General features: G+C 38.0%; 1 protein-coding gene and 1 non-coding gene across 2 annotated transcripts; both read right to left on the reverse strand.

Annotated features, from left to right (window-relative positions):
• Nucleotides 1-8,535: 8,535 nt before the first annotated feature.
• LOC104897025 (uncharacterized) lies at nt 8,536-14,595 on the reverse strand. The gene is made up of 4 exons (XM_057392194.1): nt 14,460-14,595; nt 10,970-11,260; nt 9,446-9,537; nt 8,536-8,929 (listed from the first exon to the last, which is right to left on the reverse strand). The coding sequence occupies exons 1-4, from the start codon at nt 14,593-14,595 to the stop codon at nt 8,819-8,821; spliced, it is 630 nt and encodes a 209-aa protein (XP_057248177.1). The 3' UTR covers nt 8,536-8,818.
• Nucleotides 10,061-10,156, reverse strand: LOC125493913 (small nucleolar RNA Z266). Its single transcript, XR_007270238.1, has one exon. It is a non-coding gene; the product is annotated as a small nucleolar RNA Z266 (small nucleolar RNA).
• Nucleotides 14,596-15,287: the final 692 nt, after the last annotated feature.

The raw sequence follows: 15,287 nt of genomic DNA on the forward strand, positions 1-15,287 counted from the left end.
AATTGATGAATACTCTAGTAGTTTGGGAATAACCTGATGTATTTCCAGGGATTTACCGGGATTGCCTCCGCACCGGGTCGTGGATTTCCATATAGACCTGATTCCGGGTGCCACCTCGATCTCAAGGTCTCTATATAGGATGGCACCAGCAGAAATGGTAGAACTGAAAAACAATTAGAAGAGCTGTTGTAGAAAGGTTATATCAGACCTAGTGTGTCCCCTTGGGGAGCACCAATACTATTTGTCAAAAAAAGGATGGTTCGTAGAAAGGTTATGTATTGACTATCGAGAAATCAATAAAATCACGATGCGGAATAGTTACCCTTTACCGAGAACCGATGATTTATTTGATCAGTTGAAAGGAGCAGGGATATTTTCAAAGACCGACTTAAGATCAGGGTGTCATCAAATGCGGGTTGTGAAGGAAGATATTCCAAAAACGGCCTTCCACACTCAATATAGCCATTATGAGTTCTTGGTCATACCTAGGGGTGTTAATGAGCCAGGGTGGCTCGCAAACTGTTCGAACTCGGCTCGGTCAAAGCTCGATCAAAGCTCAGCTCGAGAGGGCTCGGCTCGAGTTCGAGATCGGCTCGCGACCTTAACGAGCCAAGCCAAGCCTAGTAGAGTTCGAATCGAAAGCTCGCAAACATGTTCGAAAAATTTTAAAGTACAAATTTTTATACATTAATTTCTAACCCAACTTCGAACTACAATTTCAAGTCCACTTTAAAAATATATACCAAATTAAAAAATTTAGCCCAATTAGAAGATACAAACTATGAGGATTCACATTCTTGTCACACATGGGCTTGGTTTGAATAACAAAGTTGAGATAGCCGCTGAAATCCCACTTGTATACTTTTCCACTTCATGGACTGGGACAACTAGGTATTGAGGCGGATCCAATATTTTAACTTTGGGGATCTTGAACAAACCATCTAATAAGAACACATCGAGAAATCAAACAATATTTTTATGACGCACGTATCGATAATGAGAACCAAGTTAATAATTAGATAGTATACAAGTTGTAAGAGAGATAATATTACTTATTTATTAACTAAACAAGTATAAGGAGTTGATAATTAGATAGTATATAGAGAGACTAACAAGTAGTTCAACATACTACATAATGATTTTTTTACTTAGTCAAATTTAGTATATAAAAAGTGAATGTAGTCGAGTTATCACATTTATTTGAGAGCAAATAAATTAATTGTTAGAAATGTATGATTGAAAGATCACCTGTCAAAGACTTGGAGCACAAAAAAACAAATGAATTTGTAGTCTTAAATTTTGTTTTAAAAAAATGGACAAAAATTAGAAAGAAGAAAAATGAAAAGAAATATTAGAAATGAATTGCTATTCTCTCTCTTCCTATTTCATTGTTGCTCATCAAAATAGACAAAAGAAAGAGCAAGGCTATATAACAAATACTTAGAAAAAGTAAAGGCAAAGCTTCCCTATAAAAGAACAAAAATTGGCAGCAGCATCATGCATCCCACATCTGTGGGTTAGTTAAGGAGAATGGTTTCATGCAGTTATAAAATTAGCAAGTCCTTAAGCTCCTAATTCCCTACAGCATGCTAGCTATTCGCTTGGGCTTTGCTGACAACAATGGTTTAGAAATTGGGCCCTTGAATTATTAAGTGTTTGGGCTTATGATATCTAACCTTGTTTGAAAGTGATTTTCGAGCTTCTCGAGCCTGTCGAGCCGAGCTAAGTCGAAAAATTGCACTCGAGCTCGAGCCGAGCCCAATATTTTTAAGCTCGACGAGCTTCGAGCTCGAATCGAGCCTCATAAAATGTGTTTTCGAGCCGAGCCTAGTCAGGTTCGGTCTCGATTCGGCTCGTTAACACCCCTAGTCATGCCATTTGGATTGACCAATGCGCCCACGACTTTTATGGATTTGATGCAGCGTTATTTCAAACCATACTTGGATTAATTTGTGGTTATCTTTATACATGACATTTTGATATATTCGAAAAACCGCAAGGAGCATGAAGACCATCTGAGAACATCATTAACAACACTTCGAATAGAGAAATTGTACGCCAAACTTAGTAAATGTGAATTCTGGTTGGAGGAAGTCAAGTTTTTGGGTCATGTGATGTCAAAGGAGGGTGTCTCATAGACCCGGATAACATAAAGGCGGTAGAGGAATGGCCAGCACCGAAGAATGTGTCAAAAGTAAGAAGTTTTCCGAGTCTAGCAGGGTATTATAGACGGTTCGTAAAGAATTTTTCAATAGCATTACCCATCACCAATCTGATCAAGAAAAGCACGCGGTTTCAGTGGGATGGAAAATGTGAGGCAACCTTTCAAGAATTGAAGTAGACACTAACTAGTGCTCCTATGTTGACCCTACCTTCGGGCACAGATGGGTTTGAATATTTATAGTGATGCCTCTCAGGAGGGATTGGGGTGTGTATTGATGCAGCATGGAAAAGTAATCGCATACACTTCTCGCCAACTACGGCTGCACGAGAAAAATTATCCAGTGCATGATCTGGGTTATATTAATTGTATTGGTTTTTGCGTTGAAACTATGGCGACATTACTGGTATGGGATTCCTTGCAAAGTTTTCACCGATCATAAGAGTCTGAAGTATATCTTCACTCAGAAAGATATGAACATGAGACAACGAAGATGGTTGGGACTCCTCAAAGACTACGACATCGATATTCAATATCATCCCCGGAAAGCAAATAAGGTAGTTGATGCACTCAGCAGAAGACCAAGGAGTGGATTAAACCCCCTATCCGTAATACCAGACGAATTAGGTAGGGAGATAGAGTTGTTCGAGCTTGTTTTAGTGCATCCGGGGGAGATCCAGGGGATGATCAACGATTTAACCGTTCAGCCTGATTTGTATGCAGAAATTCGAGAAAAGCAAGGTGGGGATTAGTTTCTGCAGGGTAATTTCTCCGGTCTTTATTAGTTTACCCATATTCCTTTTTGGGATGTCCCTTATTAGTTTACCCCTTTCTTTTGTTTCTATATATTTTGGAATGGGACCACTAACTTTTCATCACACATACTTTCAACTTTAATATAAAATAATAGTTTCTCTTTTTTCTATGACCCACAACATTATTTCTCCTAAAACTCTGTGCAAAAGAAAGGGGTAAACTAATAAAAATCGGAGGGAGTATCAAAGAAAAGATCAAAATGGGAGAAGCTCAGGATTTTGCAAAATATAAAGATGGGAGTATTAGAATAAGGGAAGATGGTGTGCTTCCGAAGATCAGCTCTTGAGACAGAAGATTTTAAGGGAAGCTCATAGTAGTCCATACTCAATGCACCCTAGTAGGGATAAGATGATTCGGGATCTGAAGAAATATTTCTGGTGGAGAGGTCTCAAGGGTGATTTAGCCAAGTATGTAGCAAAATGTTTAACCTGTCAGAAAGTGAAGTTTGATCGCCATAAAGCACCAGGGTTACTGCAACCACTACCTATTCCAGAGTGGCCGGAAATGGGATTCGATTTCTATGGATTTTGTGTCCGAGTTGCCAATGTATAGGAAGGGAAACGACTCGATATGGGTAATAGTTGATCGACTTACTAAAACGACGCGATTCCTTGCCATGAAGGAGGCATGGAAGTTGGCGCAGATGGCTGACGCTTATATCCAAAATGTTGTTCGACTCCATGAGGTGCCAGCAACCATCATCTCAGATAGAGTTCCTCGTTTCTTAGCACACTTCTGGGGTAAACTTCAGGAGGCTTTTGGGACAACATTGCGATTTAGCACTACATTCCACCATGCTACTGATGGTCCAACAGAGGCACAATTCAAGTGCTGGAAGATATGCTACGGGCATGTGTCTTGGAATTTCAAGGGTCTTGGGAAGAACATCTAGCCTTCATAGAATTCTCCTATAACAACAGTCATCAGGCCACAATTAGAATGCCCCCCTATGAAGCTTTGTATGGACGGAAATGTCGGACACCGATTTGTTGAGATGATTATTTGAACGATGAGATAACATTGGAGCTAGAATTGGTTATTATTAATTTATGATTAATTAACTTAAGTTACAAATTTAGAATTTGATCGTACAAGATTAATACACATGACAAGTCGTGTGTAGAATTGTAATTTGAATATTATGTGCCTACGTATAATGATTGCATGAAAAGTGATAATAGATATGAGAAAAATTCTAAACTAATGATAGGTAACCAACTAGAGTATACTACGTGGGTATTAGGGTCCAAGATGTTCTATTTAATGGTTTGTAATCATACAAAGTTGTCGAAGGATGAGAATTCAAGAAGTGACTATTAAGCACTCCAATGGGTACAATGGACTTTGGGATTTCTTTTAATTAAGGGGGACCTAAGTTAATCAAGGGAAGATATGTCAAGGATGTTTATAGTGGGATAATCATCCTTGTGGCGCCTTAGACCACTAGAATATTGTACAATACTAATTAAGAATTGGGATAGGATAAAAGAAGAGCAGAAAATTGTTGTGTTGGATCAGGTGTGAGGAGAGATCCCAAATAACCTTATTGGTGGATGAATCACATGAATTAAATACGTCCAACCCTTCCTTATATTTCTCCCTAAACCTCATAAAATTTTTACCACAATCAGCCAAGAAAAACATGTTGCCCAAAACTCTTCTTCTCTCCCCTACTCCTCACGCCAGACCTACGGTAATGTAGGGACCTGGTTCCAGCTTCTTTTTTCCTAATTTTTTCTCTTAAATCTTGTATGAAAGGCCTAATACTTATTCTATATATGTAGGTGCAAGATGAGACGGAAAAAAGTGAGCTTTAAGTGCAAAGAAGTTTAAGAAATAAGGTCATCTTCTTCTGTTAAGGAAACAATAAGTATATTGAATGTTTTGGGTTAATTATTGTACTTCCTTTAGGTATTTTCTTATGAAATTTTGTGCAAATATAATTTTTCTTTTAGGATCCTAAGGACGTCAGAATCACACCTTAAGGAGAAGAAGAAATTGAGTTGCATCCTTTGGAGGTGAAGGTACACAAAATCGACCCCCCTTTGAGAACTAGTTTGGTATAAATTATTGAGAAAATTCTTAAGAACGATTGTGAGGATGTAATTTATTGGTTGGAGTTATTATTAGCTACTGCATATTGACATTAAAAAGTTTAACCGTTGCATATTAAGGAAACAAGTGAAAGTGGTGTTCTTTTTCCTATACTAGAACTTGAACATGATCATCTTCTGCTACTAAGTGACTATTGTGAAAGATACTTGGATGTACTTTTATGCCAACTTTTACTCGGTTTCGCAATAATTAAACTATATTTTTGTAGTGTGTATGGTTTTCAAATTCCGCTCGTAGCGTCAACTCAGTCATATTAATGGGTTGACTGCAGCAGGTGACATCCTCCGTATTATTTTCTTCTGATTTGATTCCGCTAATGCTAGTAAGTAGAGCTTATATTTACTTTATGTCAAAATAAGATGGTGGGCTGTTACAGCCAATTTGACCACCACCACCTTAAGAGGGTTGTTACAGCCCTCTTAAGGTGTTTACATTCGTTGGTCTCATGACCACAATCCTTGGATGTAAACACCTTAAGAGGGCTAAATCCTGGAAAGCCCTCTTAAGGGCTTTACATTCGTTGGTCTCATGACCACAATCCTTGTGAAATGACAATACTTGCTCTTGTCTCTATTCCTGTAAGGAGTCTCCATCTCTATCGGAGTCTTCATCTCAGTCGGAGCCTTTAACTCATATTGATCCTTTATCTTCATAAGAATGTAGTATTGGACTTTGCTAAATTCTATGGGATAAGTTGAAGATTAAGATTCTTTCCTCATTCGTCGCCTGGACAGAGTGGTTGTGGAGGTTATAGCCCAAATCTCAGCCTTCTTGGGATTGCTCTTTTTTACCTGAGCTACCTCTTCAGACTTCTTGGACTCAGGATGCTTGGCCTCACTTCCATGGCGTGTATGAATGCCTCATCTTCCTTCAAGGCTTCTCAAAGGGTGGTGATTTTTTTAATCACAAGATCAAACTTAAAACTTCCTGGCCGTAGCCCTATAATAAAGGCGTCAAAGGCCACTCCAGCATTAAGATCTTGAATCTGCAACTAGTGGAAAAAACATCAAGTGCTCCGGTTAAAAATCGTACAAGTGCTCCGTATTTGACCCGTAGCAGACGTCATACGAGCACTTGAGCATTTATCAAGTGCTCCGGTTGAAAACCGGAGCACTTAGATTCACAAGTGCTCCGGTTGTATTAATAATCGGAGCACTTGTGAATATTATATGCTCAAAAAAATTCAAGTGCTCCGGTTGATAAGAAAAAACCGGAGCACTTGTGAATCAAGTGCTCCGGTTTTTTCTTAGCAACCGGAGCACTTGGCTATTTTCTTTTTTTAAAAAAAAAATCACTGCTATTGCCAGCATGCAAGCTAGCAGCAGCTAGTAGCATAATATAGTAATAATATCACTAACTACTAGGCAAGAAGGTGAGCAGAAGTCAGATCCAATCATAAAAACATTCACTATGTAAACAAACTACGATTAAAGTAATTGTTATAGCAAATCCCCATTGTATCTACGTTGGATCGTTCCTAATATAGACTCAAACAAATCACGTCATAATCTAATTATTAAGCTCCCTCAGATGTCAATCGGCATCCAAGAACTAATTATCATAAATATCATTAATCTCTGAAAACAACTCGGGAGGGAGGCTCTCAATAACACCCAGATCAAGATCATCCAGTGATGGAAGTGGTGAGTTTGAGCGAGTCTCATGGAACGACGGAATTAGCCTCATCACTGAAGGTCCAACAGGCTCAAGGTAGGATTTACCTGCATCATAAGAGCTCTAATTATGGTTCCTTCAAATTTTAACACCAAACATATTGGCTAAACCCAACATTACATCATAATGTTGTAGCATGTGCAATGTGATAAGAATTCAGGAAACAGTAGCACAAGACACAAGTGCAACAGCATATACTGTTAAACAAATAGAGTAGAACTAAGCTCCAGAGTCAATAAGATTGCAAAAAAGTATCAGATCTGGAATCTCTGAAATCTGAGTCTTGTGAAGATGCTGATATATGGTATGCCTTCCAAGTTCTAAGAAAGACTAAGGCCCATGGTTGTATGCCTTCCAAGTTCCAAGAAAGACTAAGATTCCATGACTAAATAAATACAAGTCAAGGGTACTCAGAAGATGTAAACATGTAAAAAGCAATATAACAGAGCGTCCTAAGTGGCCATGCTCCCTTAAAATGCAAAGAAATTATTAACAAAGTGAAGAAAAATAACTGAAAGCCTCGGCTTGTAGATGATAAGTTTACCAACCTGTATCACGCAAGTTACACTATTTACTGGAGCTTGTTGAGCCAGATGCAAGCCACAACCTCATAGAAGTTCTCTCATGCCCTTTTAGAAAAGGCAACAATAGACAGTGTCATTAACATAAAAGTGATGTAGCATATCCATATCCATGTTGATGGCATGCATCAATTTGAGACAAAAATTTGCTTACTTACAGACAATGGAAAGCAGAAAATGGAACATATCAGAATGTAAAATAACTGTAAATAAAATAACAAGGTGATCAAACAGACACGTACAAACCTTGCTTCATATTATCATCACTCTCCAGCTTAGTCACCTGCAACCCGATTCCTCGAATATCTTTGACATCTGGAAAGATAAAAAAATTATGATAAAGTAGATTTCAGGGCTGCAAATCCAAACTGAATGAGGGAGGAGAGAGAAAAAATGAAAAACCAGACAAAGAAAAAGCAAAACTACATAAAAACAATCACTAAATATTTTTCAAACCTCTAAATAACCAATTGGTCTCTCAATGACAAAACTCTTTAGATATAGAGTGACTAAGATTTTCACAATCTCCACCCCCCATGTATTTTGCAGGCTCCCTTGCATCTTTTCTATGCTTCTTAATCTGAAAATTGGGAAAACACATAATGACATAAAATGAACGGAGCTCAAGTTGGCAGAGATTATCAACACCTCCAAGTAACAAACAAACAAGAAGTTCAAAATGAAAAGAGCACTGGAGATCTCCAACTTGAACATGTAAAAACGCCAAATCATGTGAAAGGAACAAGCAATTTTGTAAAAGCATTAATACTATGGAAAGCAAGAGAGAGTCTGCACCTTTAGTGTAAAAGTACGCCCTTGTAAACCACACCCCTGCAAGCGCAAAGAAACCTCCTTGCACAGGCTCGAAAGAAAGTGTTCGCTCTGTCAACCACGAAAAATTATTTCTTAAAACATATTCAAGGGCAAAGGGAACTCTAGACAAGAAAGAAATACAAAAAACCAGGTCTGTCACAAAAACATCTTATATTGATTAGAAAGTAGAAAGTAGAAAGTTATAGATTCATAATTGTGAAACTCACAGATACAAAAACACGACCAAGGTTTCCAAATGCAGCCTCTCCTAGGTTAGGAAAAGTGATGATATCAGAATGATCCACATGATTTAAAATATCAGAACCAAGGTGTTCCAGTGACCCAAAATACTTTCAACCTTCCCTTGTCCTATATACATTGGAGTTTGGCTTAAGTGAACTCACAAATCAAAAGCAACAAAATAATAATTCAAACTATAAATCTCACAAATTCATAGATCATTCCTAAGTCCATTCTATCAATGAACAACTAAATTTACATGAAAAAAGAAGTAAGAAAATTTAGGCAACAAAGAAAATAAAAAGCTAACCAAGCAATTGAAATTTTAGAATTTCCAAGGTCACACAAATTGAAATCGCACAACAAAAAATTCAAAATGTAGTTAAATCACAAAAATTAAACCTGTGAACAGAGAAAACTAAGAATTAGGCGGAGAAATTATACCATTCTCAAGATAAGGACCATTGAGTAAGAGCAAGATAGCTTCGAATCTGTCTATCTTTGCGATTACTGAAATTGGGGAACTTGACTAGCAGTAGAGAGAAATAGGTGATTTTTAGGCTTGAACAAGATAACCTCAAAACTATATATCAGTAAAAAGAGCAAATTCATTGTATCTTGCGTACACTGTTGCTAGATATTGTGAATAATATCCATGATTCTTCCCTAATTAGGGACTTATCATACTCTACCGAGTAGAAGTGTTGTGATTCTCAAGGCATAAATGGTGGCGCTTGCATTACAAGTGCACCGCACATGAGAAAAACAGCCCTATATGAGATTTGCAACACGTAGCTCATTAAGCAGTTGGTCTTATGAGTTATGAGGAATTGTACTACTACAAACTCATCAAGAGGTACTTTCTGCTGAGATTGAGCTCATCAAAATAGGAGCAATAACAGGCTAGAACATAAAGTGACAGTAGCTAACAAGATCACGTAGTAGTATAGTACTGGTTATTAGTTTTTTTGTGTCGAAGACAAGTGTAGGGAAGGACAATTCTGTTTATGAAGCAATGAGGAAGACTGTAAAGAAGTGCCCATACCTCAGTGATGTCTTCAGGAAGCAAAAAAATAGAACATCCAAGTTTCCTCGCGACACTGATGATGTACGAGGAATTCATCCTTTTCTCCTCATCTGAAAATATATTAAATTTGAATTGACAATCAGCATGACTAACAGATTTACTAGAAGATCCAATACAAATAATGAGAGCAGAAAGTATTCCACACAACTAGGAATGATAAGAGCTAACCCTAACATTCATAAGGACTCCTTACAAGGAACTAGTTTATCCTAAATTCTTAATGGAGAAGAACACATTGAATGTAGACAAGCAAGTTATCCTAATACATATCCCAAATCAAATTGACCATAACCCAAGCACAAGCATTCGATGAACGATAAGAGCTAACCCTAACACTCAGACCTAAAGACTCCTTACATCGAACTAGTTTATCTTAAATTCTTAACGGAGAAGAACTCATTGAATGATAGAAAAGCCAAAGTTATCCTAATAGCCCCAATTGACCATAACCCAAGTACGTACATTCGATTAACGATAAGAGCTAACTCTAACATTCACACCTAAGGACTACTTATAAGGAACTAGTTTAAATCATAATCCCTTATATCATTTAAAGCACATGATTTCAAGATATGCTGGCAGGTCAGAATATCAATAAGCAAATTAATTTAGAGTTCATAAGAATTCACATTCTTCACAAATTGTAGTGTATCATCATTCTTGCCAGCAATTGAAACTCACCAACCAAATCATAAAAACAAAATGAAAACACATAACTGAACCAATAACACCAACAATTACATCAATGAAAGATGGCTTATTTGAGCACATTCAATACATAAGAAAATCAATTACTTTTTAATATGTTTCCCCACCTAAATGCAAGCATTAATAGCACCTCATTTGAATGTCAACCACCCATTTGCTGAAAAAAACATAAACACAAACCGTATGAACTGAAATATGCTAAGCAATTTCAGCAAATTTGGAGGATGTATATCAATCCAAATTCTATAGAGAAAATGAATGAAAAATTTAGGTGAGGATAAAAAGGGAATAATCTCAAAAGGAAAACCCTAGTGAGAAACCCCAAAATAAATGATTCATTTTGCGCAGCTTGACTTCGACACGCTTCCATTGTTGTAATTTGGAAGGCGATCTTAAGGGCTGCGCTTAATTTCATACATATTTCAAAATTCAAGATAAAAAACTAAACCTAATTTTGCAACAAATTATTGTCTAACTAATATACCAATTTACCCAGTACTTAATCTTTATCAATCGACAACAAGATTCAATCTTTTTCAGTTACATGCATTTAAGATGTTCCAATTGAAAAACCCAGAAATTGTTGAAATTTGTAATGGATAAATACATAAAACTGAAATATGAACAATGAAAATCGAATATATTTCAAGGAAATAAAATTGAAGAGCGAAAAAAACAACCTCAGAAAGAAAGCAGAAGAACGTTTGATTTTGCAGCAGAATGGAGTAGGTGGGTTTATGTAAGCATGGTTGGGTTTATGAGCACTAGAATTACCTAAGATCCCTAAGATAGCATGTTGGTAGAACAATGAGAGGAGAAAGTATTCATCGATGGAGTAACTTTCACGCAGCGAGTTCCATAGCGTGAGTGAACCAATTGCGAGGATGACAGAGTGAGGATGACTGAGAGAGCGAGGGACGACGGAGGGAGGGACGACGGAAGCGAAGGACGAGGGTGCGAAGGATCGGCGGAAGGAGGAACGGTGCGAGGTTGACAGAGTCCAATTGAGAGAAGTAATTGGGAGGGAGGGAGGGAGAACTGAGAAGTGGAGTCGAAAATTAATTACTTCTTATTGGGAGGGAAAATCAGAGTCCAATCAAGTGCTTGGGTTGATTAATCAACCGGAGCACTTATTTTACAAGTGCTTGGGTTGATTACTCAACCGGAGCACTTGTGAATAAGTGCTCCGGTTGATTAATCAACCCAAGCACTTGATAAGTAGCACAAGGAGTTTTTTCCACTAGTTTGTTGAGATGATTATTTGAACGATGAGATAACATTGGAGCTAGAATTGGTTATTATTAATTTATGATTAATTAACTTAAGTTACAAATTTAGAATTTGATCGTACAAGATTAATACACATGACAAGTCGTGTGTAGAATTGTAATTTGAATATTATGTGCCTACGTATAATGATTGCATGAAAAGTGATAATAGATATGAGAAAAATTCTAAACTAATGATAGGTAACCAACTAGAGTATACTACGTGGGTATTAGGGTCCAAGATGTTCTATTTAATGGTTTGTAACATACAAAGTTGTCGAAGGATGAGAATTCAAGAAGTGACTATTAAGCACTCCAATGGGTACAATGGACTTTGGGATTTCTTTTAATTAAGGGGGACCTAAGTTAATCAAGGGAAGATATGTCAAGGATGTTTATAGTGGGATAATCATCCTTGTGGCGCCTTAGACCACTAGAATATTGTACAATACTAATTAAGAATTGGGATAGGATAAAAGAAGAGCAGAAAATTGTTGTGTTGGATCAGGTGTGAGGAGAGATCCCAAATAACCTTATTGGTGGATGAATCACATGAATTAAATACGTCCAACCCTTCCTTATATTTCTCCCTAAACCTCATAAAATTTTTACCACAATCAGCCAAGAAAAACATGTTGCCCAAAACTCTTCTTCTCTCCCCTACTCCTCACGCCAGACCTACGGTAATGTAGGGACCTGGTTCCAGCTTCTTTTTTCCTAATTTTTTCTCTTAAATCTTGTATGAAAGGCCTAATACTTATTCTATATATGTAGGTGCAAGATGAGACGGAAAAAAGTGAGCTTTAAGTGCAAAGAAGTTTAAGAAATAAGGTCATCTTCTTCTGTTAAGGAAACAATAAGTATATTGAATGTTTTGGGTTAATTATTGTACTTCCTTTAGGTATTTTCTTATGAAATTTTGTGCAAATATAAATTTTTCTTTTAGGATCCTAAGGACGTCAGAATCACACCTTAAGGAGAAGAAGAAATTGAGTTGCATCCTTTGGAGGTGAAGGTACACAAAATCGACCCCCCTTTGAGAACTAGTTTGGTATAAATTATTGAGAAAATTCTTAAGAACGATTGTGAGGATGTAATTTATTGGTTGGAGTTATTATTAGCTACTGCATATTGACATTAAAAAGTTTAACCGTTGCATATTAAGGAAACAAGTGAAAGTGGTGTTCTTTTTCCTATACTAGAACTTGAACATGATCATCTTCTGCTACTAAGTGACTATTGTGAAAGATACTTGGATGTACTTTTATGCCAACTTTTACTCGGTTTCGCAATAATTAAACTATATTTTTGTAGTGTGTATGGTTTTCAAATTCCGCTCGTAGCGTCAACTCAGTCATATTAATGGGTTGACTGCAGCAGGTGACATCCTCCGTATTATTTTCTTCTGATTTGATTCCGCTAATGCTAGTAAGTAGAGCTTATATTTACTTTATGTCAAAATAAGATGGTGGGCTGTTACAGCCAATTTGACCACCACCACCTTAAGAGGGTTGTTACAGCCCTCTTAAGGTGTTTACATTCGTTGGTCTCATGACCACAATCCTTGGATGTAAACACCTTAAGAGGGCTAAATCCTGGAAAGCCCTCTTAAGGGCTTTACATTCGTTGGTCTCATGACCACAATCCTTGTGAAATGACAATACTTGCTCTTGTCTCTATTCCTGTAAGGAGTCTCCATCTCTATCGGAGTCTTCATCTCAGTCGGAGCCTTTAACTCATATTGATCCTTTATCTTCATAAGAATGTAGTATTGGACTTTGCTAAATTCTATGGGATAAGTTGAAGATTAAGATTCTTTCCTCATTCGTCGCCTGGACAGAGTGGTTGTGGAGGTTATAGCCCAAATCTCAGCCTTCTTGGGATTGCTCTTTTTTACCTGAGCTACCTCTTCAGACTTCTTGGACTCAGGATGCTTGGCCTCACTTCCATGGCGTGTATGAATGCCTCATCTTCCTTCAAGGCTTCTCAAAGGGTGGTGATTTTTTTAATCACAAGATCAAACTTAAAACTTCCTGGCCGTAGCCCTATAATAAAGGCGTCAAAGGCCACTCCAGCATTAAGATCTTGAATCTGCAAGGCTTCGAGATTGAATCTCTTAGCAAAACTTCTATGGGTTCCTTTTGGTCCTTGGAGACCTTGCCCAAGTGTATGCTTGTCTTCTGTTCTTATCGATTAGCAACAAAATGACTAGTAAAAAGGTAACTGAGTTCAGTAAAGTGATTGACTGAATTAGGGGGGAGATTATTAAAACCACTTTTGAACTACTCCCTTTATAGTAGCCGGGAAGTTCTTGCACCAAGTATCATCATTTATTGCTTGGACATACATCTGTTGCACCAAGTGATTGACTGAATTAGGGGGGAGATTGTTAAAACCACTTTTGAACTACTCCCTTTATAGTAGCCGGGAAGTTCTTGCACCAAGTATCATCATTTATTGCTTGGACATACATCTGTTGCTTATAGGCGGAGAGATGATTATCTGGATCAGTTGTTCCATCAAACTATTCTATGGTTAGAAGTTTAACCTTTGGGAAGGAGGGTGCTTCCATGATCCTGGCCGAGAAGAGTGTTGACTAGTTGATCAGGAGGGCTCCCAACTGTCCCTCAACGGGTATAAACTCCTTGTGGTACTCTTCCACAACAGGGTTAGATGAAGTGTTTGCGGGGGATGCACACATATAAACTATTGGTTGTACTATGATTTTCTCTTGTCTTGGACAAACAAGAAAAGGGCCCAAACTTCTTCCTTCTGTTATGGATGGTAACCTCAAAGGGAGATCTCTCAAATACGGTGTAGACCATGTGGCCGACCGTCGTAATGCAGCAGCTTTCTTTGACTCTTAGTACTCACGGGCATCGATTTCCATTCGGTGTCCATTAAGACGAGCATCTTCTTGGGTCCTAACCACCAGGTTACATTCCATCTTTTTTTGCTACTCACTGCGTTATGGCCGTCTTTCTTTGGCTATTTACCTAGAGGGTTCCTGACAAACAGGTCGGCTTGGATATGGGAACGCCTTCTAAGAGGAACTGGATTGCTAGCAGATGGATCTGGATTGACTTTGAGAAACAACATATTGTTCTTGATCTGTTCTTGGACGACTGCCATCATCTTAGTCAAGATGTTCTCTAGATGAGCAGCATTCACTAGTCGTTCAAGATTTTCTTGGATGACGGGTACATGCCTCTGATAGGAACATTGCCAATGGACAGTGGTCTATCCCTCCCTTGGGGGTGGTCTCTCATTGTCTACCGTATCTTTAACTCAAAGCTGAAAACTTTGATTCCTTGTCACATTCACTAATGGAAAAAACTTTATATGTCACTTTGTACCAGATGCGGTTTGTGTAAAACCGCATCCGAAAATGAACAAAAAAATGGGAGGGAAATTTGGCAAACAAAATCTGATGTAGTCCTTAAAAAACAGCATCAGATTGTCAAATCTGATGCGGTTTTTAATGAACCTGATGCGGTTCATTGGACTGCATCCGAAAATCGTTCCAGTAACCCATGAAAATGCGTGGAAAGCGCGACCTATATTCCGCCTCATTTCATTTCGTCCTGAAAGCGCGGCCCATTCTCTTCTCTCTCTCCTCTATTCATTTCATCACTCCTCAAACCCTAACTCCCTCCTCACACGCAACCCCCATTCTCCTCCCTCTCTCTCTTCGTCCCAGCCACTCCCTCAAACCCGAACTCCCTCACAGACCAAATTCTCACTCACCTCTCTCCCTCCTCTCTACTCTTCCCTCACAAAACGAATGAATCGCGAAGAAATTAGAACGAATTAAAAGCGAAGAA

Source organism: Beta vulgaris, chromosome 9 (assembly GCF_026745355.1).
Source record: "Beta vulgaris subsp. vulgaris cultivar EL10 chromosome 9, EL10.2, whole genome shotgun sequence".
Lineage (NCBI taxonomy): Eukaryota > Viridiplantae > Streptophyta > Magnoliopsida > Caryophyllales > Amaranthaceae > Beta > Beta vulgaris.